This window comes from Arachis ipaensis, chromosome B7 (genome assembly GCF_059453495.1).
Source record: "Arachis ipaensis isolate K30076 ecotype BB chromosome B7, ASM5945349v1, whole genome shotgun sequence".
Taxonomy (NCBI): Eukaryota; Viridiplantae; Streptophyta; class Magnoliopsida; order Fabales; family Fabaceae; genus Arachis; species Arachis ipaensis.
The window spans coordinates 87514082-87541789 of NC_142442.1; the positions used below are offsets into that span (position 1 = coordinate 87514082).

Below are 27708 nucleotides of genomic sequence, written 5' to 3' on the forward strand. Positions count from 1 at the left end.
TTATGTTGAATTTTAGTTGGTTTTGGTATAATTTATTCGGTGTTCCTCATCACATATTATTAAATTCCTCAAAAGATTTTCTTTCCAAAAACAATAAAAAACATTTAATTTGGACTAAAACAAAAAAGGTAATAGATTAACTATTAAATTTTTTTTTAAAAGATTATTTACATAAAAAATATATCACATTCATATATATATATATATATAACAAGCTCAAGCGTTTAAAAATTTTTATAAATAAAAAAAATAATTAATTTATATTCGTACAATATATAAAATAATTACTATATTATTATTATATTATAGATTAAGATTCACTAATTTAATTTTTTTTTATTTTTAATATAAGTATTAGATATAAATAAAATTTTTATAATTAAATGTAGTGTAACAAAATATATATAATATTAATTAGTTCTTAAAAATTTTAAAAAAATAGTTTCTCATTTTAGTAAAATAACTATTTATTAAAGTAGACAAATTAATTATTTTCTTCTCATATACGGTTTTTTTTTAAGACATAAAAGCAATTAATTAGGACATTGGTTAAGATAATTAAAGTCACTATTTCATTAAATTTTTAATTTAAAGAAAAATCCTAGTTAATTTTGGTATAAAAATTTCGAATTTAAAAACATTGATAAAAATTATGTTGAATTTTGATTTATTTGATTTTCATTTAAATTAATCACTACATAAGTTAAAGTTCTGTTTTGAAGTTATATTCGAGCTTTAATCTGATTTTTAAAGTTTCAATTTACTTAGTTTGATTTTTTAACTTAGGTATCCGTGACTCATATTAGGGTTTTAAGTGTTTAGTTGAAAATAAAAAATAAGGTAAAAAAATTTCAATTGTCACATCAAATAGTCGCTAGAATGTATAATGTAGCAGTCGTTAGTCCATTTCAGCATGTCGTTAACGATTTTGTGAGACAGTGACAAAAATAAGATTAGAAACCAATGTGAGTCATAACTATTAAGTTGGGAGACATAATTGTTAGAACTGATTAGGAACCAATTGGGAGACATAATTTGTTGTTGTTTGATTAGGAATCAATTGTGAGTCATAACTATTAAATTGAGTAAATCAAAATTTTTGAAATTAGATTGAAATATAATTGTTAGAACTGAACCAGTGATCGAACCGATCATCGATCAAGCTACTGGTTTACTGGTTTATTGGTTCAACTGATAAATCACTGGTTGAACCGATAAAACTGGTCTCACGTAAATATAAAATATAAAATAGTTAAAAACTTAAAATTAAAATTTGAAATACATATCTTCACTAACATTTTATGAAGAATCAAGTCTCAACTTCTAAAAATAACTAATATAAAAAAATCATAAAATTTTAATACTACAATAGTATCTTATTTTGACACAATAAAAAAATAATTAATTCACAAAGCCTATCATCTAACTATAATATCAGTAGATTTTAACACTAACATCAAAACAAATAACCTTAATCACAATACTAGCAATAAAATAGATCAAGTAAATTAATAAATTTTTAGTGAAATTTATATTTATATTAATAATGGTATATAATTAAAATATAATTAATTTTAAAAATAGAAAAAATAAAAATTAAATTAAATTAGATATTTATGTATACTATATAATTAGTATTTGTCAAATATAATACTTAGAAGTGCAATGGCTAAGTGGCAAGTAGAGGTTATTTTTGCTCCAAGGTTCTTGGTTCAAGACCTTGTGGAGACATTTTAAAAATTTTTTCAAGCAGACCAGTTTGGTTAGACCAGTTTGCACCGGTTCTTACCAGTTCACACCGATTTTATTCCTTAAACGGTCTAAAGAGTAAACCGAACTGGACTATAATCCAATTCTAATCCGGTTCACTAGTTTTCTGGTCGAACCAACCGATCCAGTTCGGTTTTTACAACTATGGATATAATAATGGTAATTAAGTTGACTATTCAGTTGTTTTAATGGTAATTAAAATCTAATAATAGTTTATAATAAAAGAAACATTCTTTTGCAACAATGAACCTATAGTAATAGTTAGGGGTGTTCATAGATTAGATCATATCCATATAAATCCACAGTATTTATCCGTATCTGATCTGTAATTTGAGAATATGATCTGATCTGTAAGATGATCAGATTGGATCGAATCGGATCCACACTCTAATCAGATAGAAGTAAATATGTTTAAAAAAGTAAACAAAAAAAATTATTGACTTTTTTTTTATAAAAATAAAATTTTTTTATATTTTTTATTTTATGGATATATTTGATATCTGATCCAAACATAAAAAGTGCGAATATCGAATTTGATCTAATGAGTTTAGTGCGGATTGGATCGAAATTTCAGTCATATCCCATCTGTAAACACCCCTAGCAATAATAACTAAAAAATTATAATGATTATATTTTTAACTAAGAGGAAGTGCAAAAAAAAGTACTAAATACAAGAACATTTAATCAAATATTAAAAAAAATTTTACTTTAAAACATTCAGTTAGACTTTTTTTTGCTCATATATAATAATAATAATAATAATAATAATAATAATAATAATAATAATAATATGATAATTGTTTTGTATATCACACAAATATAAACGTTTTTTTTCTATGATCTTAAGAAAGGTTTTGTAAGTCTCTAACTTTGTTGTCGATTTTTGTAGTGTTAGCTCTCATATTATCAATTTGATTCATATATAATTCGGATGATAAATTATTTGGTGACGTGCTTTCTTTTTTACTGTGATATACTTGTTTTTTATTATTATTATTATTATTATTATTATTATTATTATTATTATTATTATTATTATTATTATTATTATTATGTACATTAAAAAATAACAGGCCAAATTATTGCCATAACATAATAGAAGTATGGAAGTTTATCATTCTTCTCTAATGGAGGAAACAAAATTCTTTTCAATAATTTATTTAACGTTTAGTAGAATAAAAATAAATTTTATTAGAATAAATTTTAGTATGAGTTTAATATTTTTATTCATCATAAAATATTTATAGAATTACTCGTAGATAAATTTTGGAAAAAAGAAAAAAAAACCATGATTTTTAATTTTATTTTTAAATAAACTTTATTTTTAATTTTAAAATAAATTTTATTTTTATTTTTTAATAATATTAATTTTTTACCGTATATAATTATTCAATTATTTTTTAATCATATATAAATAAATTACTCTTAATAAGACTTTTTTGTGTTATTCAATTATCTTTTTTTAAAAAATAATTAATTATTAAAATAATTAAATTTTTTACAACAAAAATAATAAAAAATTATGAATGAAAAAATTAACCATCCTGATACTTTTTTGTATTTTTATTCATATTTTAATTATAAACATAAATATAATTTAATTATATTATTTATGAAATGTGACTATAGATGTAGATAAAATTTAGTTATATTACTTATATATAATTTCATTGTATTGTATTGCTTATAAAGTTAGATTATAATTATGATAATAGAATTGTTCTTGTATTTTTATATGTGTGACTAATTGGTGGTGTTAAAACATTACTCTTAATTATAAATAAAGTTTATAATTTAAAAAATCAAAGACTCAATTAAAAAGATACGAAAAAAATGATGTTAAAATATTCTAACTCTTTGAAATAAAAATATTCAAAATTTAATTAAAAATTATTTAAAATTTAAACTCAATAAAAATTTATATTCAATGTGTTTTGTATTAAATATATTTAATAACCTATTATATCATATTATATCATATTGATTGAAATTAGTTTTTATAATGTTAATTTTTTAATAACACTTTATTAGAAAAAACCATCTTTTCAGAATTTTTTAAAAACTAATTAATATTATATATATTTTATTACAATATATCTTGTTATAAAAAAATTATTTATTTCTAATGCTTATATTAAAAATAAAAACAAAATTTAAATTAGTAAATTTTAATCTATAATATAATAATAATATAGTAATTATTTTATATATTATACGAATAAAAATTAATTATTTTTTTATTTATAAAATTTTTTAAGAGCTTTTATATATATATATATATATATATATATATATATATATATATATATATATATTTTGATGAATGTGATATATTTTTTTATGTAAATAATCTTTTAAAAAAAAATTTAATAGTTAATCTATTACCTTTTTTGTTTTAGTCCAAATTAAATATTTTTTATTGTTTTTGGAAAGAAAATCTTTTGAGGAATTTAATAATATGTGATGAGGAACACCGAATAAATTATACCAAAACTAATTAAAATACAACATAAAGACATCTTTAAAAAAAGACGTTTTAGGCGTGTTTATCTGAGTGGCCTCCAATCATATAATAGCTAGGTGAACCATACTAAACAATCTCAACTTCAAAATCAATGACCGAGTATATTGCACAATCGAGAGATCCTCAAAAAAATCACAAAAATTGAGATTTGTGCAAGCAACAAACCAAATAATCTGAGTCTATGATAAACTCCACTAAAAACCGATGAATATCTCAACAAACAATCGTGGATGTTAGAATATAATTAGGATAAATTGAAATTGAATACAAAGAGAATCACTCTACTTTCTACCCAATTTCTTGACGCAATAAGAAAGAACTCCTCAACTTAACTTACCAACACCATCGTTTGGAAATTGAATAGAAGGGAAAGAGACTCCTCAACCTAACTTGCCAACACCATCATTTGAAAATTGAATCGAAGGGACTCCTCAACTTTCTACTCAATTTCCCGATATAACAAGAGAGGGACTCATCAACCTCAATTGTCCACACCATGGTTTCATCACGAAACCAAAAAGGGGTTTTAAAACCTCTAAAAATTCAATACTATAAAGACGTAATATCCTATAATAAATATTTAGATATGTTAAATAATGCTAATTTGATCCTAATTATATTCTAACAGTGGAGATTAACCTCGACCAACCCTATATAACATAGCCGAGCAAAACAAATAAACACAACGAATACAAAACATACTACTCCTATTGAGAGACGACAGCAGCCCACATAATATTAGCTCTACCATTTGATTTTCTTGTTCTTAAGGAAACTACTGACTTGAATGTCGGAGTCTTTTGTGCAGATTCCACGCCGAGGTCCAGAGCCCGAGGATGTCCCTTTGCAGAGTCACAGAAGTCTGGAAGGACGTTCCACTTACAAGCTATAAATCGAACGAATATCCTCCAATAGAACATTTGGCGCCCACTATGGGGCCATTGCCCCATTTTTTTTAATATTTATAACATCTCTGTACTCGCCTTGTACTCTTTTTTCTTTTCAGGGGCTGAAGCATGACAAACCGTTCAGAAACTCCGCAAGCCCACCGAACTAATGCCGACCTCTTAGCTGCTAATGCTGCTCTACTAGCGGAAAATCAACAGAAGACCGAACTGTTAGCAACAATGCAGAACAACGGCGAAGAAAAGAACGACAATAAGAAGGCAAACGCCGAACAACATGAGGAACATCAGTCAGAGTCCAATGCAAAGACTGGGGAAACACCCCCCAAAACAGGAAGACAACGAACCAATCCTTTTTCCGAAGAAATAATGAATTTCAAGAGGCCTAAAAATTTTACGCTCCCCATAACTTTGACACCATACAAGGGGATCAGAAATCTTAAAGTTCATGTCACAAAATTCGAATCTATGATGTTTCTCAATAGTGACTCCAATCCCATCTTGTGCCGATCTTTTCCAACTTTTTTAGATGGGCCCCCTACTATGGTTTTCTAACTTACCTGCAGGTTCTATATCCAACTTCGACGAATTCGCCAAGTTATTCATAAATCACTTTGCAGCATTCAAAATCTATGTGCAAGATTCGGATTACCTCAGAACAATCAAGCAAGGACAACACGAAAGCCTGAAAGATTACATGACACGCTTCAAAACAGCAGTCATGGAGATCCCTGACCTCAATCCAGAAGTGAAGTTGCACGCTATCAAGAGTGGTCTCCGACCTAGAAAATTCCAAGAAGCTATAGCTGTCGTGAAACCGAAGACATTGGAAGAATTCCGAGACAAAGCGACTGGTCAAATTGAAATAGAGGAGTTGCGCGAAACTCGAAGGAATGAAAGACCACCATTTCGGAAGGAAGAAGACAAGCCTTACAGGTCCCAGAATAAGGACCCTAAAAAACCTTTTAAACTAGCTCCGAAGTTTGATTCCTATACCAAGTTCAACACTAAAAGGGAGGACATCCTTAAAGAAATACTACACAACAAACTAATAAAGTTACCTAGCAGAGCCGGTTCGTACCAAGACCAGAGGTATATTGACAAGTCAAAGCACTGCGCTTTCCACCAAAAGTTCGGCCACACAACTAACGAATGCGTGATCGCGAAGGACCTTCTGAAAAGGTTGGCGAGACAGGGACACCTAGACAAATACATAAACAGCAGAGTTCGGCAGACCAAGCAGAACACGACCGACCTTCAACCAGAACAAAATCCGAGCACCACAGAGAACACCCGGTTCCAACCTCCACCGACGAGAGGAGTTATTAATTGTATATCTGGGGGATTTGCAGGTGGCAGACATACAAACTCAACGAGAAAACGCAGTTATAGAGCAATGTTAATGGTCTAGAAAGCAGAAAGAACGGCGATCTGGCCTCCAACCACCTATGCCTATCATATCATTTGAACAGTCTGACTACAAAGCAACAACCACCAATCTCGACGACTCCGTGGTCATCTCCATCCAAGCAGAAGACCTCCTAATTAAAAAAGTCCTACTCGACCCCAACATCAGTGTAGATGTCCTTTTCTATTCCACCTTCAAAAAAATAAAACTAGGAGAATTATAGTGTATAGATGAATGAGCATACAGAGATCCGTATATTCCCTCTGCTTTAGTTCGTGAGCGACACGTGATTATGGTATCGAGGCTGGGGGGAGGCGGCTTGACAAATTTGTCGCATAGGGGCCCTTGATGGCTGATGGCTGGCTTGAGGCAGCTCTTACGGGGACACATATAACGCCCGTGCAACGTAACGGTGGGTTGCTGTGGACCTCGTATTCCCTAAAGAATGGGCCCAATGATACGTTTTGTTGAGAGCATTTGGTCCGTGTTAGTAGTGGACTGAAAAATGATTTATTCAAGTCAAAAGTAAGGAAGTGGTGGAAAAAAAAAGAGTGAAAAAAAACGCAGGAGGAAAATGGATCAAAAGAAAAACTCTCCTTATAGTAAAACTGCTAACCCGATGGGGTTAGCATAAGGTTATTCCAAGACTAAAAAAAAAAAAAAAAAAGATAAGGTTATTAGATGTTGGGTTTGTTGGTTTTGAGTATAGTATTGAGGTGAGTATTGGGTGTTTTTAATGAGAAATAGTCAATGTAAAATTAAAAATTAAAGAGGGTTCAGGCTTTCGGGTTATTGCAGTTAATTGTTGAGGCCGAACCAAAAATTAAAGGAACTAGTTTTATCTCCCGTGCCAAGCACGGAAATTAAAATTAAAATTTTAAATAAATATTATTCAATAAGAATATAAATTAAATTATTTTAAAATAATTGATTATATAGAGATATATTATATAAATAATAATATTTAATATGTAATTTATTAAGAGTTAATTTAATTTTTAATTTTTTTTAAAAAAATATAATATGAGAAAATAGTAATTTTATTTTTTTAGTTAACGAATTATTTGTATTTTTATTATGTAATTAATTTAATGAATAAGTTTTATTATTACTTTCATACTAAAAAAAATATCAGCTTATATTATTCTTATATTTAAATTGAGGTCAATTAATTTAGTTTTTATTTTCATTTTAAATTTTACATTTCAATTGGTGAACTCCAAACTTGATATGATTAAGCTTAAAGCAACTTATTTTTATATGCGATTCATCATTTATATTCTATAAATATATATTATAAATATTGGTGCACTCTAAAAAATGCTAATTTAAATATTAAGGTCAGTTAACCTATCAGTTATGTTCAATTTTAATTATTAAAAAATATTTTTAACAAAAGACGTTTTAGTCATCTTTATCTGAGTGGTTTTCTTTTTATATAGGACATCTTTTGATTCTATTAAATACAAAAATAGCAAATAGTTTCATCTCTGAATTTAGAGATAATTACACTCAGGGACGGATCTATGTATTTGGTTGTGGGGCAACCGCTCCCACTACAATTTGAAATTTTTTTGAGTAATATATGATAATAATATTTATTTGTTCCACTAAATTGTTAAATTTGACCCCACAATAATTTTTTATTCAATTTTTGATACTACATAATCAATTTAAAAATTTCATATTAGATGTCATTAGAATGATCAATTATCAATTTAAATAAAATTTATGTTTTTTTTAGAAATTGACTTAAAAGAGTATTATTTATCTTTTTTATATTAGTTTTAATTATTTTTGTAACAACTGCATTAATTGAAAAAACTTTTTCAACTATGAATCTCAATAAGAGTTGGCTTCTAATTGTATGAGAAGTAAATTTCTAAATAAGCATTTACTGATATATATATATAAAATACTACACATTCAAGTCTTTTTATGAATTAAGCATAACCAAGTTAAACAATAAGACTTAAAATAATGCTAGTCATAATTGATTTTTGTTATCTTAGATTAATTTGGTTGGACTTATTTAACAAAAAAAAATACTTGAATGTGTAGTATTATTCTATATAAAAAGAAAGATATTTTGATTGTATTATTAAGAAAAAGATTACTCAATTTTTTTAAAATATAAAATCTAAATAATAAAATTCTAAATTATGTGTTATTATTTAAATTATTATTTTAATATTTTAATTTGTAAATTAAATATTTTAAAGACTAATCATATTATATGTACATAGAAAATAACCACCTATATACATATTGAAATAAAAAATACATATTAAAAATAAATTAAATAATACATGTATTTATATACAAATATATAATGATTAATGAATATTTTGATAGTTGATTTTTATGTATATATAATATTTTTATTATAAAAATTATTATTATATTATATATATTTTGCCCCTACTATCAAAATTTTTTGGATCCGTCACTGATTACACTCTCCTCTCCTGCGAGATGTTAAAATGAGACTCCCCTCCCCTCTATTTTATGAATGTATATTACCCTCCCTTCTAACTTTTAAAAAACATCCTCTTTGATATATTTTAAACTTTTTGTGTTAACTAATGTTAACTTTATTTATTTTTTAAGGAAAAAAATAATTTATAAAAAAATACCCATTAGTAAAAATTTTATTTATGATCATTAAATTTTGCTTACGAAAATATTCTTTAATAAATAATTCTTTTATTGATTACATTGTATTTTTTAAAAAACTTAATAATTAAATAATTTTTTGTAAAAAATACTCTTCAGTAATTTCTTAATTAATAAATTATAACTTTACCAAAATTTTTGTTATCAATTATTTTATATTTTATTATTAATTTTTCGATATCTATATATATTATTTTATCATTAAATAAAAAATTTTAGTAAGATTATTTTTTACTATCAACATATAATAATTGTTATACATATTAACAGTGGTAAGATTTTTTTATTTACTATTACAATAATATTTATTGATATAAAAAAATTAATAGTAAAATATAAAATTAATTATTAACAAAAATTTTGGTAAAATCACAATTTAATAATTAAAAAATTATTGAAGGGTAGGTATCTTAGAAAAAAATAATATAATTATTAATTTCTTAAAAAGTATTTTAATAAAAATACAATTTAATCAATAAAAAAATAATTTATTAAAAGACTATTTTGGTAAGCAAAATTTAATGATAATCAATAAAATTTTTGCTAATGGGTATTTTTTCAAAAAATAATTTTCTCTTCGTAAAAAATGAATAAAGTTAATATTAGTTAACACAAAAAATTTAAAATATATTAAAGAGTAGGTTTTTTAAAAGTTAAAAGGAAGAAAAATGTACATTTATAAAATAAAAGGGAGGAAAGTATAATTTTAGCATCTCGCAAGAGAGTGGAGTGAAATTTTCTATTGAATTTATTGTAACATACTCTCTAAGAATTTTACGTGTTGTTGTTGTTGTTATTATTATTATTATTATTATTATTATTATTATTATTATTATTATTATTATCGAGTAATAATAATCTTATTGTGTCATGTGATAACGTTGATGTTTTAGTCGTTGCTCATTGTTTCTTCAGAACCAGGCCCTATAGCAATAATCTTGGTGGACGCTGCTAGGGTATTTTTGGATGATAGGAGAAGACTGACCCACATCAACAACTAGAGTGGTTATCCCATTTTTTTTTGGAACAAACCTGAAGGCCCAACAAGCGCTAACGGAACCCTCTAAAATGAGAACTTCGTTCTAAATCGTGCACTCCAGCCGGCTGACCCGGCCCTTTGATCTGCCTCCTCAGCTTCTTCAGAGTTACCTGCTTTCAACCATACATAAACAACACGTGTCCACAGCAGATTTAATAAAAACAAAAATCAGTAAATATGTACGAATATGCATATTTACACTAGATGAACCCATAAAACTAACCGCAAGTACAATGCAGCCATCCTCAGGAGAACTGGTGAGGTTCTCAAATGACTAAAATATAGGTGAGTGGTTGTCAAATGACTAAAATGTATAAGCCTATTACCTATAAGGGAAGAACCGAAGAAGGGAACCCATGCCAAATGCCATTGATTTTCGTTTTTGGGCACTAGGATATTCATCAGGTGGAAACTCTAACTCTTTAGGTACTGTAGAAGCACAAAGTAAATAATTATCCCAAAAAAATAAGTTTCATTTCTTTTTTTTAAAATGTAATCAAATTTAAAAAAGATGATTAAAAGACACAAATCCTTATTCATATGTATAAATGCTTTTGATTTCAGTTTTTCATTTTACGTTTTTTTTATTATTTGGAAACGAGTTTTTCATTTTATTTTATTATTTTTTTTGGTCAGATGAGTTTTTTTTAATCAAATCTGGGCCGTAACAGCAAAGAGAACAAACAACAAAGAATGGGCTAAAATTCAATAAAATTAGAAATTACACTATATATATCCAATAAAGAAAGCATCTTCATTATCCAAAAACATAAATTCCTCAAAATACCAAAAACAAAGAAAAAACTTCCTCATGGTCTCATGGAAACCTTATATGTTTTTTGTTTCATTTGCATTTTTCTTCTTCTGTTTTATTTTCTTCTATTTCTCTTCTTTATTTTTTTATTAAAGTTTTGAAAAATATAAAAATAAATAAATAAAGAAGATAAGATGTGTAAACGGAGAAGGAAGAACAAAAGAAAAAACATAAAAAAAAAGACAGAGATGGAAAAGAAGACATAAAAAAAATAAAATAAAAAGACACGTAAACTCTATTAAAAAAATACGAACATAATAGAACTTTGGATTTAGTTACTAAAAAAATTGTTCCCCATCATTTCTGATAAACTTAGGAGTATAATGCTTACTGTTTTACAAATCTTCAATAATTTTTTAAAAATTTATTTTCAAAACATAATCTTTATTATTTTTCAGTAAATTTTTGGTAAATATCCAATCAACTGTTTGACCACTTTTACAAAAAGAAACTATACACTCTTAGAGTCATATAATCATAATTATTTTTTTATTAATATAGCATATTATATATATATATATATATATATATATATATATATATATATATATATATATATATATATAAATTGATTTTACACTCACGGCATATTAAAATTAAATTTCTTAAAATGACCAACCAGACATAACAATTCATTTTTTATAAGATATCTTAACAATTCAAATAATTTTTATGTTTTTACAAAAAGTCATATCGTCTTGGACAAAAAAAAAAGTTGTCATTTTTTTTAAAGGTCAAAGGATTTATTTTTTAAATAAAAGACACTTGAATATGTGATTTAACACGGTAAACTAACAAAGGGATAATTATATTTTTCATTTTTGTTAAAATAAAGGGGAAAAAAAGGTGATGATGTGAAAAGAAAGGGTGTGTGTTTTGAGAAGCGGCCCACTGCATGTGAGTGAGAGAGAGAAGATGACAAGTGGGAAGGATGGGTGTGTGGGAAGTGTACACAATGGTGTCTCTACTCATGTCCACTTCCTGTTCCCTGCAAAACCGACTTCTTCCCACTCATTATTCCCAGCTCAATCAATGGTTCTTGTCCTAACAAAAATTATGTTTGCATTCAATTACACTCAACTAATGTGACATGTCTCACCACATTGCTCCTATCTTGTGTCCACATTCTTGGCATCTCCATCTCTGCAAATATACTTGCAGTTACTACCTTACAAATATAACCGATTATCTAGGAATTCAATTCCGATGCTTTCAACTACAGTTAATTAATAAGTACTAGCCGATCTTGACATATTTCCTTTTCTGCCTCCAACTATGGTTAATTGTGTTTAATAATTAATAGATTGTTTCGTGTTAATTCAATACGGTTAATCTTCATTTTCATAGCTAGGTGTAAATAAACGTGTTAGTCATTTTAGTTTCAATAAATTTTATTGAGCTAAATTATTAATTTAATTCGCGTTAAGAAGTTGAATGTTAAAAGTATTTGAATACTATATAAATCTTAAAAATTTTGTATGCAATATAAAATATAAAAAATGGTAATTGTACATTGTTATAATATAATTAAGAGTAATAAAGATGAATTAGCATTAATTATATTTATTTAGTATATTCATATATTTATGATAAGATATTATGTTTTTATTATTTTGATTCTTCTATTATCTATATATATTTTTGTATATTGTATCATGAACAACACACTCAATAATGTACAATCATTTTTTTTTAAATTATTCTTTTGTTTTTAACATAGTATCAAGAGCACAATTTTTTTCTATAAAAAATTAATTCATAGTCCCTTGTTCTCTCTTCTTGTAATGTTTTGTTTCTATTTTTCGCTCACCTTTTTCGATGCTGTGCTTCGTTACTGACCATTTTATTGTCTTTATCTCGTCGTTACGAGTCCAACAAACCTACTCTGTCGCTAGAAACTTCCTGAAGCACCGCCGCAAGTCCTTGTCCGTTACTATTTTTTTTTCCTTTTCCAAATGCATCTAACGTCATTGGATTCGCCGCCATATCAACAGTTCAGAAGCTCTCCATGTGTCGCTACTCGCATCTCCCATCAATTCTCGCCCAACCCACGTCTAGACCCGATTCGACCCATTTTATTGACCCGCACGCTAGCTCCGCTAAGTCAACGTGACGTGTTCTCCTTATCCATTCAGGTGCTGCCACGTGTCTTTCATTGACTGACATGGCAACTAACGTGGCACATAGTTAGACCCCTCCTAAAATTTTTTTGTGAGTTTTTTCTGATTTTGCCTTCTTTTTTCTCATTCTTTGCTCCGATCTTGCAGTTTCTTCTCTCTTTTAATCTCATTATCTACTATTATGAAAAAATCGGATATTTTTCAGCCTATTCCTGTTATTCTTAATGGCTCCAACTATGCTCATTGGGTTGAAGTCATGAGAGAATTTCTTAAAGAACGCAAATTATGGTGCTATGTGACTGGTGATATTATTTGTCCTGTTAAGCCAACTGTGACAGAGAAATCAAAAGATGAGACTTCCAAATCCAAAGAGGATGCTAATGACGATTTTGCAGAAAAATTAGAAGGTCGGAATAATAAAAACCACCAGATTATCACTTGGTTTTGCAACACTTCTACTCCAAGAACTTATCTACAATTTGGGTGTTTTGAAACTGCTAAAGAGGTATGGGATAATTTAGCAAAATGTTATACTATTTTTGATCTCTCCCATCAGTACCAACTGCTAAAGGAGATTCATAGCTTTAAGCAAGAACGTAGACAAGCAATTTTTAATTTTCTTGCTCAAATAAAAATTATTTGGGATCAATTGATGACCCCCTATGAGCCTATTCTTAAAGATGCAACTGATGCTAAGGTATATGAGGATTATCAGTTTATCACAACCGAACGCATCTCATACAGTTCCTCATGGCTCTTACTGATGATTACGAACCGGTTAGAGCTTCGCTTCTTCATCAGAATCCCTTGCCTAGCCTTTGAGATGCACTTCTTTATCTTAAGTCTAAAGAATCGCGCCTGGGATTGACTCGTTCTAAGAGTGAAACTGTCTTTGCAGCCAAGATAGAAAGGGTAAATTTTGTCAAAACTGTAACTATTCTTGGCACCTCTTCTTAGACTATCCTTCTATTAAATGTCGAAAATATAAACGGAAATGTCACATTGGCTCCAATTTTCCAAAACTATTCTGCCATTATTGCAAGCTCTTGGGACATTTGATTACTGTCTGTCCTACTCGCCCACCATGTTCAAATCAAAACAAGTATTAATCTCATCCCAACTACTCTAAGAATGTGTCTGCTTTTACTGTTGTTGCTGCTACTGAATCAACCTACCTTATGTCTCTCCATTCGACATTGAGTCTCTTCTTAAGCAACTTCTCTCTTTTACTGGTAACACCTTTGCTGCTCTTTCGACTCATCCAGGTAATTGTAAATAGTATTTTGATTCTGATTACTTTAATCACATGTCTCCTTTACGTCATCTTTTTTCATCTTTGTCTACCACTACAAATACACCTTCTGTCAACACTGCTAATGGTTCCCTCTTGCATGCGACAAATAAGGGTTTTATTTCACAGTCAAATCTTAATCTCCCTGATACTTATTTTGTTTCAAAATTGAACTTTAATCTTATCTCTTTTGGTCAACTTGTTGATCTCGGTTTTGATGCCAATTTTTTATTTCTGGTTGTCGTGTGCAGGATCGTTGGACGGGACAAATCATTGAAATTGGATATAAAGTCAGAAGATTGTTTGAGCTCGAGAATCTTTATGTTGCTTCTATGTCAAATCTCTGTGCTGTTTCTTCTCCATCTATACTTTACTTATGGCATCACCGTCTTGCTCTTGCCTACAGCTCTTAGGAAATTGCCTCCTCTTTCGGGTGTTTTAGGTCAAGTTAATAATGAGTCTTTTGATTGTATTTCTTATCAAACTGCAAAACAACCAGTTTTATCTTTTCATAATAATTCATTTCTTGCTTACTCTCCTTTTGATCTTATTCACTCTGATGTTTGGAGTCCCCCTCCCACCGCTTCTATGAAAGGGGCTCGATATTTTGTAGTATTTATTGATAATTATTCATGTTTTACTTGGGTTTATTTGATGACTAATCGTCATGAGCTGCCTCAACTTTATGTTAACTTTGCTACTATGATTAAAACTCAGTTTTCCAAGGTCATTAAAATCTTCCGACGCGATAATGGTATAGAATATCGTGACTCCAAACTTTTAAATTTTCTCGCTGAATAGGGTACTTTGTCTGAGTTTTCTTATCTTGGTACCTCTCGACAAAACGGAAGAGCCGAATGTAAACACCGTCACATTTTTTACTATGTTCATGCAATGCTTTTTTCTTCTTCGTGTCTTGAGCGTACTTGGGGTGAAGCTATTCTCACTGTTGTTCATATTATCAATAGAATTCCTTCTTCTATCCTTGATAACACTACTCTCTTTGAGTATCTTATCATATTTCTCCACATTACGACTCTCTTTGTGTTTTTGGTGGTGTCTGTTTTGTCCTTCTTTAACCTCATGAACATAATAAACTTAAACCTCGGACTCGAATGTATTGTTTTCTTGGTTATGGCACTGAACACAAATGTTATCATTGTTGAGATCTTATCTCTCGACGTATTCGTATATCTCGTCATGTTGTATTGTGGGAGCATCACATGTTTTCTAGTTTCTCCTCTTTTGAGTCCATTCCTTCTACTCAGTCACTATTTTTCACTAACCCCAAATGTTGATCTTTTTCCTAGTGATAATACTATAGGTTCTATCTCAAGTCAACCTCTCGAGCCTCCTACTCTTCTGCCTTCTCTATCTTCCGATGATTTCAGACCGGACGATGATCCTACTCCTACTGTCATGCATCTTCGCTCTACTCGTTCTTTTAAGGTAAAAAATCCACTTCTTCATCTTCTTAATTATCATTATTTTCTACTATTTTTCATCACTATGAACTTAATTCATTCTGAGGAGCCTCCACAAATCCAATTGACAACAAACAATGCAGAATAAATTCAGGCACTTGAAAAAATACACACTTGAAACTTGGTTGATCCTCCTTCTACTCAAGAAGTTGTAGGTAATAAATAAGTATACAAAATCAAAACTTGCTCCGAAAGGCACGATGGGTAGCTTAAAGATATACACAAGAGTATCGTATTGATTATGAATAAACTTTTCCTCCTGTTGCTCCTCTCATATCTTTCGCGCTCTCCTTGCCATTGTTGTGGTAAAAAAATGGTCTCTTAATCAGATGGATGTAAAGAATGCGTTTCTTAATGAGGATTTGAAAAAGAAGGTCTATATGAAACCACCCCCGAAATATCTTTGTCTTTCTAGAAAAGTTTGTCTCCTTTGTAAAGCACTTTATGATCTTAAACAAGCTCTTTGTGAATGGTTTGAAAAAGTTCAGCACCACTATGTGCAATCTCAGTTTCACTTGCAGCCCTCATGAGAATGTTCTCTTTATTCGTAAAAGTGAATATGTGGTTGTTCTTCTACTTTTGTATGTTGATGACATGATCATTACTGGAGATGATGTTAATGGTATCTGTGATCTTAAAGCATCCTTTCACCACACTTTTGAGATGAAAGATCTTGGTTCTCTCAGTTATTTTATTGGCCTTAAAGTCATATCCTCAGATGGCAGTATCTATCTCTCTCAAGCTAAGTATGTTTCTGACTTTCTTGCTCAAGCCAGAATTACAGATAGTCACATTGAGTCTACTCCTCTTGAGCCTAATATTTGGTTTACTTCTATGGATGATACTGTTTTAGATAATCCTACTTTTTATCAACAGTTAGTTGGAAATCTCGTCTACTTGACTGCCACACGACTAGACATCGCTTATTCAGTTCATGTTCTTAGCCAGTTCTTGTCAACTCCTCGTACTATTCATTATGCGTCAGTTCTTCGCATTATTTGTTAAATCAAAGGCACTATGTTTCATGGCCTTTATTTTTATGTCCATTCATCTGTAACCCTTCAAACATACTAAAAAATTAGTTTAGTTTATTTGCGTATAAATTTATCGTTTTAAACTTAAAATAATAATCTAAATTATAGTAACCTCCCCTCGTGACTAACCATTTGTTGTGAATGAAAATTATAATCACGATTTGAGTAGAATGATGGATTGGGATGGGGAGAACAAATCGTAAAACATTGTGGCTTAAGGATGGCAACGAATCTTTATGGGAGTAGAGATTCTATTTCCATTTAATAAAATGCTTTCTATCCGAGTCTCTCATCTCCGGATATTAAGTTTTATTTATTTTTTTAAAAATTATAATTATAATAAAATTTTATATAATTTAATTAACTATATTAAATTAAATACAATTTAAACATAAATTTAACATAATAATATATACATAAAATTTTTAATATATAAATTAAAATAAAATGAATTAAAATTATGTATGCATTTTATATATAGAGTAAAGTATTGTTTTTGTCTAGGTAAATCTTATTTGTGTCCATAACGTTTAAATCGTTCTATTTGTATCTTTAACGTTTGTAAAAGTGATTCAATGTTATCCTGCCGTCAATTACACATCATGAGCGCTTTAGTTTGAGTTTTAAAAATCTCTTCTTGAAGTTAGAATATAAATTTCTGGAATAGAATCGATAATCTACTCCGAAAAATAGCTCATCAAATGTTGAAACTAATTCCTACAACATTTACATAATTCACTTTTTTTAGGGATATAATTGAATCTAAACACAAATAGTGGGTATAATATTAAAATTAAACACATTCAAGTGAAACCTAATTGAGAATGAATACATCTAAATGAGAATAATTGAAAAATATAATTTGATTTGTTAGTATAATTGATAGTAGGATAACATTGAATCACTTTTATAAACGTTAAGGATACAAATAGGACGATTTAAACGTTAGGGACACAAATAGGACTTACCCCAAACGTTGGGGACAAAAACAATACTTTACTCTTATATATATAATGATATTTAAGTAAATTTTTTTTACGAAAATTTCACAAGTTCCCGTGGAACCAATACCTCAATTTCCGTCTCCTTCGTCATTTATGCTTTATTTGGGAGTGAAAAGAAATAGAAAGGAGAGAAATTAAGTGAAAAGAAATAGAAAGGAAAGAAATAGAAGTGAAATTTAATTTCCATAAGTGTGTTTGAAATGATAAAGTAGAATGACCAAATGAGTTTTTCTTCCATTTTCTCGTCTTAGTTGGAAAAAAAAGTTTTTGCTGAGCCCCACATCACTTTTTGCTACTGTTATATTTTTCCTTCACATATTCTTTCAAAACCAAACAAATAAAAATATTTATTTCCTTTCTATTTCTTTCTTCCCATATCAAATTCCTCCTATTTTTCACTGTAACAAACATAGCATTATTGGCAGGGCAGATTCCTATCTCTGTAAAAAATTTTGTTGGTCAGCGTTAGTCCAAGTCACAGATAATTTGCGTAGGTATGGGCAGGTGCGAATTTTGTTGTGATCCCTATGTATGTGGGCGCTGGCCGTGCGTCACCCATGCCTTCCTCAACCAAAATGCACTTGTTTTTTCATTTTTCAACACCATTCCACTTTCAATCCGGTATGCTTTAATTTATTCAATTGTTAATTGATAGATATATAGATTCTTCGTTCAGTTTTCATATCCTTTTCTCATCATTAGCCTTTTTCCTTTTACTATATTTTATTCCCGCCAGAAGCAAAAACAAGAGTTGGCAAACAAGCTCCATCTGAGAACGAGACAAATAGAGTTGTGGTACTGTGCGTGGTTTCAGAATAAGAGAGCAGGGTAGTAATTCAATTTTTCTATGTTTTAAATTTGATCACTTTTAATTAAAAATGTTGAATACTAATTAATGAATGTACACGCAGGACAAAATTAAAGCAAATGAATAGGTGGAGTGTGCGGTATTGAAAAAGTGGTGTGAGAGGCTCAGAGAAGAGAACAAATGGCGTGAGCCGTGAGGCACTGATGTTGTTTATTGGAAACAGTTTACGATTTACATACATTATTATTATTATTATTATTATTATTAAAAATCTACTACTAGTTCATTGCTGAGAAGAAGGAAAGAATCTAGTAGAGAAGAAGAATAAACCAAGAAGAGGAACTCAAAAGTTAAGTGTCAGAATAGAGAAACGAAAAATGAATGAAGAAAAAGAAATCGTTACTCCCGTTTTGATTTTTTAAAATTTACAAAAATTTAAATATATGAACTGTTATTATTAACCATTTGTATTTAACAAAATTTTAAAGTCTCACTAAATTGAAATCGTTATTATTGATTTTCTTTTTAAAAAATGTACTTTTTCAGGCATTTTTAATAGTTATTGCTGATTTTGAAAAAAAATTTAAATTTTAATTAATTAAATTATTACTAACGATTTTTTTTCTAATAACTATCAAATATTAACAAAATTTACTAAGAAATCCTAATATTTTGATAAATGTCACCTCTGAACAAAAATTTACCTGTTTGTATGCTTATGTTTAATGTTTATGAAAATATTTAATAATAAAAAAATTAATAAAAAATAGTCAAAATTTATCTTATTTAATATTTATTTATTATTATAAATATTAAATAAGATAAATTTTAGTTTTTTTTTTCTAATATTATTGAATATTTAATATATTAGAAACTTAAAATGATGTGTTTTTAACTTGTTTTACAATGACATTTCAGTTGAGAATACTGATAATCTAATCTAAGAGCAGGTATTTAAAGCCTGACTTAGTTGCTTCTTAGGATGCCTATTGCCCCTATTAATCATACCAAGTGGCATAAGTACCAAACCATGACCAGTCAATATCTCACACAGTTACTTTTTCGGTGCAAAGAATCTCACACGATTTAAGTACACTCACATGCGCGCCAGGATTTAGTTAAAGTGGAAAATCAGGGTGTTTTTTAATTGATGAAAATCTTAAAATATTACATGTGTAAATACTTAGAATGAGTGAGTTTAGGGTGTTGCAATATTTAGAATTAGAATTAGAATTGTCCAATCTATCTTAAAAAAGAACAAAAGGGTAGACTCACATCAACCTCTCCCTGTCGAAACAGGGAACACTACATTAAGTATTAGGTAAGGCAAAACCACGTTCGCATTCCAATAATAATTTGAAGATGAAGAAAACGCCTTGTTCCTCTTATCAGAAGAACCACCTGATTGGGTCTTTCCCAAGCCCAGGGGCACCAAACTACAGAGAGAAAGGCGCAGTGATAAGTTCCCAAAAAGGATGGAGCTCAGAGAGAGTAGCAAAAGCTTCAAGCAGCAGCATAAGAAGACACACAATGTCTGGTCTCACACCCTTCTACAGCGCCGGCGGAAGAACAATGCCTTCCAAATGGGACGAAGCTGAGAGATGGATTTGTAGCCCAGTTTCTTCTTCTTCTGCTGACGTCAGACAACCTCATCAGCGTAGACCCAAGTCCATAAGCGGCCCAATTGTTGATCATGGTCAACAAGGCCCTCAAGTGGCGGCTTGTTACTACTCACCTTCTTCTTCTTCTTCTTCTATGGTTCCGATTCGGCAGGGTTTGGTTGTGAGGAACTTGGTTGTTGGTTCACCCTTCTCCACCGGCGTGCTTGCACCGCTTGCTGTTTCTGTTCACCATTATGATGATGGAATGGATTCTTCTGGTAGTCCTCTGCTCCACGCTGCACCGCTCTGCCCTCAACACTCATGTCACCCATCGTCTCCTCTCTCCCAAGGTAAAATATATTTCTACGTCAACAAACATCTTCTATTTAATTTAATAATCATCATAAGAAATTCACTTATTTGCTTCATTTATAGCTGACTAAATATTATCATTTTAAATTAGAGAAAATATTTACTTTAGTGTAGTTTATAAAATTACACTCGAATTTTAATTTAATTTTTAAAATTTTAGTTGTTTTAATTTAATCTTTAAATTATTTAATTGATTCGATATATCATTTTATATTTATATTTATATTTACATATAAAAAATATATAATTTATATATATACATTTAATAAAATTTATACATATTAGTCAATAAATTTATATTTATTAAAATTTATGAACATAAATTGATAAAATTTATTTATTAAAAATAATTAAATATTTATACTGATTAAAAACTATTAGTCTCACAGAATTTTTATTTAATTTAATTAATTTTTATTTTTTTTATTTTTAATTATCATCTTTTAAACGATTTAGGCTTGAATTTTTAGGAGTTAGAATTATAATTTAAAAATTAAGATTTATTGTATACGCTGGTTGGGGTGCTGGTAATCTGATGACTGGTCAGAGGGATAAAAAGAGAAATTGTGACTTTGAAAAGAAAAAGTAAAAATAAATAAAAAGATAATTTTAAAAATAGTTAATGTTATCGGAAAATAGATAATTTTTTTTTTTTTTTATTAAAGGTATTATCCCTAACCTTTTTCATAGGGTTTATCTCAGACCTTGTAATCCGTGCGTGTCGACATTCTGCTTTTAGATGTTGGTCTGATCAATACTTACTACTTTACTAGTCACACCAAATTCTTTGTTACAGACGTACAGTACAGGCCAATTCTGTATTCAGTATTCGCTGTTTATTTGTTGTCCAATTTATTTTTTATAATAAATTTCAAATATTTAAAATTTATTAAATTTTTAAATTAAATATTAACTATTTTTTTTTTAATAATTAAGCACTAAATTAGTAAATTTTTAGACATCGTAACACCTACAGTATATTTGTGTTTTTAGACACACCGATTTACATTGTGTAGTCTCAGCAGTGTATAATGTATAATTGTATATCACACATTCAGTAAATTAATTTTACGAAAATGTTTAATAATAAAAAAGAATTAACCCAAAATAGTTAAAATTTTACGAAAAATATATTTGTGTAATACGTTATTTTTAGATTAGAATAATATAATACACTATTAAAGGATATCATAAGTGAGTGACATTTATTTCTTCTCACTCTATAAATGAAATTGTTAATAACGATTTCTAAAAAGAGAAATTGGAATTGAAATTGTTAGTTACGATTTTTTTTTAAATTTACTTTGAATTGAAATTATTATTATTAGCGATTTTTTTTATATTTCATAAAATTGGTGAAATCATTACTAACTATTTTTCTTTTTCAACAATTATCCTATATTAACGAAATTTATCAATAAATCTCAATATTTCAGTAAATCTCACCAATATTAAAAAAAATTAGCCGATACATTATTATGTAATGGTATATTATTTCATGTTTAAAAAAATAAAAAGTGTACCACTGTACACAGAAGTTTGATAAATAGATAGATAGATAAACAAAGAAATACTAATTTGTATTCTTTTAAAATGAAGAGTAGAAGTTTCTACAGAATAAAATGAAGGATGAGTGAAGATTAGTATTTTCTAGAAAAGGAATATTATATATATAACTTGAGATTGAATATGTTGCGGGAATTGGAATCTGCTAAATAATGAAATACAGGGTCTCATCCAAAGACACCACCAAATTTTGAAAGTTCGGTAACACTATTGAGTATTGAGATTCTGTGTATACGTAATGAATTGGTTATTACTTTATAGCAAATGTGTGACACTTTTTCTGTTGGACAAATTAATGTGAACTATGTTGCATATAAAGAAAGAATTTTTCTCTGTATAAAAGTCTCAATCATTAGGATGATATAACATTACCTTCAATGAACACAAGAATTGAATTTGATTTGCAGATTTACTAGATAAGAATCACGATGAGGATGACATGATGTTCTCAAAATGTGACAAAGGAACACAAATGAGCCCTGCAGATGAAACAGAGAGTGATCTGCATTCATCTCCAGAATCTTGCACCGGTTCAGCCATGGTTCAACCGGGTTGCCATTCCCCTAAGCTTGAGGTCAGAGATGTGCAGGTTGATAGCCAAGCTACTCTTATCAGGGGATCCAAAAGGCACGCAACGAAATCTCTGAGTTGCCACAAAGAGTTCAGAGAAAATAGTACAGAAACCAGCCAATTTTCACCTTGGGATATTGGAGACTCGGCCTCAGACATTTCCAAGTATTTTCTTTCTAGTTTCTCATAATTGCATCTAGCATAAGGGATCATTTGCATAACTCTTGTCATTCATGTGTCTCTTTTTATTAGTCTAAATTTTTGGAAAAAGTGATTTTATAACGTTATTTTCATGTGAATATTCCGTGAAAATTCGTGTTAGAAATATAACTATTCATATGTCTCCTCCCATCAGTTTAAATTTTTGGGAGAAGTGCGGTGTCATAATAATCTCCATTGCTTATTCAGGGTGCAAAAATCACATGATGTCGTTTTTGTATTTGTAAATTTATGAATGTACATTTATTCTGAAGCAGGTTAAAGAGAGAGGAAGCCAAAATAATTGCGTGGGAGAATTTGCAGAAAGCAAAGGCCGAAGCTGCAATACGCAAACTTGAGGTTCTTTTATTCAACAACATTTCTATATTTCACTCTCTCTGCCTTAAGTTTAAAATAAATTCATAGTCAATGAGTCAATAACAAATTATTTTGATGCCCAATATTTAAATGGTTATCCAATTAAAAGAATGAAAATTAAGAAAATGGTGTGGACAGATGAAATTGGAGAAGAAGCGATCATCATCAATGGATAAGATTCTAAGCAAGTTGAGAAAGGCAGAGACAAAAGCTGAAAATATGAGAAGCTCGATCCCTGAACAAGAAGAAAACCGGGCTTCCAAGAACTGCAAAGTGTTTTCATTCCCGATATGGTCCCCAATCAGCTGCTTCAGCACCCATGCTGTTGCTGACTGAACCACTCAAGTCATTATGATTTTGACCCTTTTTCCACAAGAATCTAGTACTAGTGTTCTACATTCTTGTCTTAATTCATGCCGTTTCATGCATTTGTATATACCACACTTGTTTATGGGACAAACTATATATTCGCCTTTTTTATTTTTCTCATTCTTATTTTCTATGTGGAAGTAAAATAGTAAATATTGTTGGGATTGAATTTGAATCATGCTCCTACATTCATTTCACAAAGTAACGAGTATTTTATCTCTCTCAAAACAAACAAGTGTCTTTCTATTACCAAAAATATTCAGTGACCAAATTAATTTTATAATCAAGTCTAACAGAATACTTCTAACCGTGTTTACTCCCTTATCTTACTAGCTCACGCACTCACTCTATCTTCTTTTCCTTCTCTTTTCCTCCTCCTCCTTCTATGTTTTTTTCCTCCAATTTCTTTTATGTTTTTTCCTTCTTCTCCTAGGTTGTCTTTTTTTATACCTTTCTACATGGTCGCCTTCATTTTTTTCTTATATTTCTTTGTTTATTTATTTGTTTGTTTCTTTGTGTATTTGTAAAAAAATTATAAAGGGTAAAGAAGAAAAATAGAAAATAAAAAAAGAAAAATTTTATTACAAAAATAAAATTTATAATGATAAACGTATAAAATTTTTTAAAAATAAATATAACTTTTTTTTTAAGAGAAACACAAGAAAAAAAAATTCAAAATCATAAACACAATTTTTTTTAAAGGTAAACACAATGTTTTGAAAGTAAAAGTTTGAGCTTCGTGTTTACTCTTAGATCTCGCATAAGCTTCGTAATACAGATAGATGGGAAAAATAATACCTGTAGTTGATATTTCATTAGGGCTAATTATAAGTGGTTATTGTCTATTGTTGATACTTTATACATAAGACATACATATTTGATGGGGCTTGGACCTTGGAGATAGTGATTAAATAGTGTTTTGAGTTTTGGGACTTTTTTTTTATGTAAGACAAATGATTCTCCAATGTTATCATAATTTTGATCTTCGTTCAGGAATTATAGTTGCGGATAAGAAAATTATTCTTTTGAAATAGAGAATTAGAGATATCCTGAGCTAGGCTTCGGAATGGTTTTGTGTTTTATGATTCTGGTGTTTCTTTGTTTTTCATTTTGTGCGATATCCGAATTTTTAAGAAATGTATTTAGAATTTATTTCACTTACATTTTATTATTTTAGTTTGCGTAAATAATTAAGTTTCATTTGCTATAAATTGAGTTTAATTATTGTAATTCTTAATATTTTATGATTAATTTTCATTTGTGCCAAGCTCTACTCCCTTGAACAAAATCATTTTTTGTTATATTTCTTGTTGTTAGTGATATTATGGTACGAATTTTGTGTATGCAGGGGTTGGTTTTGGGTTTGAATTTGTTTTGATAGTTGCTGGTAGTTGTGGATAGTGGCTAAATTTTGTGGAATTTAGGGTTATTTTGTTGCAAACAAGAATTCAGTTTAAATTTGCATGGCATATCGATGAGTCGTACAATTTTGGATTTTGAAACATCAACAAGCCTTGTAACTTGTAATATGTATCAACTTCGCTATGTAACCAACACAAGTCCATAGCTAACTCCTCCCAATTTTTATTGGGTTGGATCAAAAAATCTAATTCACTCAAAAAGCCACATCCCTAATTACCTAAGGTAAATCCTAATATATCCAATTTACCAATGTAAACCTAATTTACACATAGGATTATCGTGCAACTACATCCCCCAACCTCTTCACTTCCCCCCAACCTCTCCACTTTCAGCGCCGATCAAACCTTCTTCCCTATGGTCCACGTCTGTCGCCGCCATCAACCGAAGTCAGCGTTGCTGGAGCGCTGGTCGTCGACCCAAATAGGGGCGCTTCGAAGTCACCCCTGCGCCACACGGTGCTGTTGCATGTCACGGTCCGAGCTCCAAGGAAGACGCATCCACTCCTCGACTTGCTCTGCAACAACTCACGCCACTGTTGGAGACCACCCCTGCACCACCGGTTCTGCTGCATGTCACCGTCGGTCCTCCATTGAAGATGCATCCACTCCTCATCTTGCTCTGCCACAACGCACGCAGCTATTGAAGACCCACCCCTGCGCCGCCAGACAACTAGCAAGCGCTACCCCTGTTCGTCCTGTGGAGCCCTAGCCATCGCCGCTTACAACCTCGCCACCTAGACGCGTTGCGCACCTTGTCTTTCCTCCAGCGCCGGCGCTGCCATACAGGGTTAGTAGTTATAAACATTTTTGATGAACATGGATTCTTCCTGGTTTGAGATAGATTAATACAAGATAGTTCTTCTATTTGTGTTTTTTTTTTTAAAAAAAATTGAGTATGGATTTGTTTCTGCTTATATGTCCTGTGTGTAGATGGTTTCGAAATTAGTCAACGTATAATTTGCTTTTGGAAATATCTGGTGCTTATTCCTGTAGACTCAGAGCGATGTCTTGTAATGATGAGTTAAAAATGAGAAGTAATCGTAGTAACTGAATGTCACTTTGGATGTGTCTTCAGAATTATATTTTGCGATGTTTTGTCCGGCTGAGTAAACGTGAATTTTCATGGACTGTTTCTGGGTTCACCTAATAGGTATGGTTGTCACTAATTGGTTTTTGTTTTGTAATGTTGCTTATTCTTTGATGTGAATATGGTTAATAGATGTTGCTTTCGAATGACTGCATGTGGGAACCCAATTAATTCTTGGATAGTTGATTGTGTTGAGTAAGCAAAAACAATTAGTTGGATGTTGTAATTTGTTATTGTTGGGTTTTGTTTTGGTTTATGGTCTAGGGAGCGACAAGTGCAATAGTGTAAATTCAATTTAAAATTGTTGTGTCTTGTGATCAAATTTACCTTTTATGGACCGTTCTTTTGAAGTAGCTGTATGGTTATGAGAATTTGAATTTATTTTGTCCATTTTGCCAAAAGTGAGATTCGTAGCTGCTTTGTCGCCTGCTGTCCTTTACCATGCTGTCGTTGATTTGATAAGTGAAAATTATATAACCTAAAGGTGGTTCTGAACCACCTTAACTATATTATAGTAACCATCATCACGTTCTCCCTAATTAAGATTGATTCTTTTACTAGACATAGATATGTATATAGGTGGTTTCTAGTGAAAAATACTCCTTGTCTTAAAAGAGTAAAAACTACCAATATCTCACCTTTGTGTTATTATGTTTGTATTGTGGTCCAATTGCTACTGTCTAGTTATCATGGCGGTAATTCTAGATATGGTCATTATAATGTGCATGCATGCATGTTAATTGTGCCTTCACCATCATAGTAATCCTTTGATTAATATAGGTTGTTATTGAATTGCTTCATGTCTTCTTATTGTTGTACCTGTGACTTAGTTGAGCTAGAAGAACTAGCAGGTGAAGCTTGTTTTTTTTTTTTTTTTTTGGCTGAATCGGGTTTTCGTTTATAATTTTGCACTTATCTGGAAGCAATGTGTTATATTATGTTATAATGGATGTGTTTTCTGGCCGAAGTTAAGTCAGTGGATGTTGGTACTCTTTATTGTTGGGTTATGGTTTGGTTTAGGGTCTAGCGAGCAAAATGTGCAAAGGTTCCATCTTCAAATTTACTTTTTTGTGCAACGTTCCATGTTTCTAACTAGTTGTAGGGTTATGGGACATTGAACTTATTTTTTGTTGACTTTGCAATAAATGAGATTCGAAGCTGCTTTGTTGCCTGCTGTCGCTACCCATGTTGTGCTAATTTGTTAAGTAATAATCATCTCATGTAAAAGTGTTTCAGAACCACCTTAACTGCATTACAGTAACCATCATA

At 29.8% G+C, this 27708-nt stretch overlaps 2 protein-coding genes across 2 annotated transcripts; both read left to right on the plus strand.

Annotated features, from left to right (window-relative positions):
- The first annotated feature begins 5310 nt into the window (after positions 1-5310).
- Positions 5311-6610, plus strand: LOC107647536 (uncharacterized). The gene is made up of 2 exons (XM_016351611.1): positions 5311-5683; positions 5766-6610. Exons 1-2 carry the CDS (start codon positions 5311-5313, stop codon positions 6608-6610), a joined length of 1218 nt encoding a protein of 405 aa, XP_016207097.1.
- Positions 6611-18979: 12369 nt separating this feature from the next.
- Positions 18980-24022, plus strand: LOC107626782 (uncharacterized). The gene is made up of 4 exons (XM_016329685.3): positions 18980-20828; positions 22824-23151; positions 23463-23544; positions 23701-24022. The coding sequence occupies exons 1-4, from the start codon at positions 20240-20242 to the stop codon at positions 23896-23898; spliced, it is 1197 nt and encodes a 398-aa protein (XP_016185171.1). The 5' UTR covers positions 18980-20239; the 3' UTR covers positions 23899-24022.
- Positions 24023-27708: the final 3686 nt, after the last annotated feature.

Excerpts from the sequence above, each read along its gene's own strand:
- LOC107626782 (XM_016329685.3), top strand. The coding sequence starts at position 20,240 with ATGAAGAAAACGCCTTGTTCCTCTTATCAGAAGAACCACCTGATTGGG. Across the intron at positions 20,829-22,823 it reads ATCGTCTCCTCTCTCCCAAG|ATTTACTAGATAAGAATCAC; the intron begins GTAAAATATATT and ends TTTGATTTGCAG. Across the intron at positions 23,545-23,700 it reads CTGCAATACGCAAACTTGAG|ATGAAATTGGAGAAGAAGCG; the intron begins GTTCTTTTATTC and ends TGGTGTGGACAG.
- LOC107647536 (XM_016351611.1), top strand. The coding sequence starts at position 5,311 with ATGACAAACCGTTCAGAAACTCCGCAAGCCCACCGAACTAATGCCGAC. Across the intron at positions 5,684-5,765 it reads ATCTATGATGTTTCTCAATA|GTTCTATATCCAACTTCGAC; the intron begins GTGACTCCAATC and ends ACTTACCTGCAG.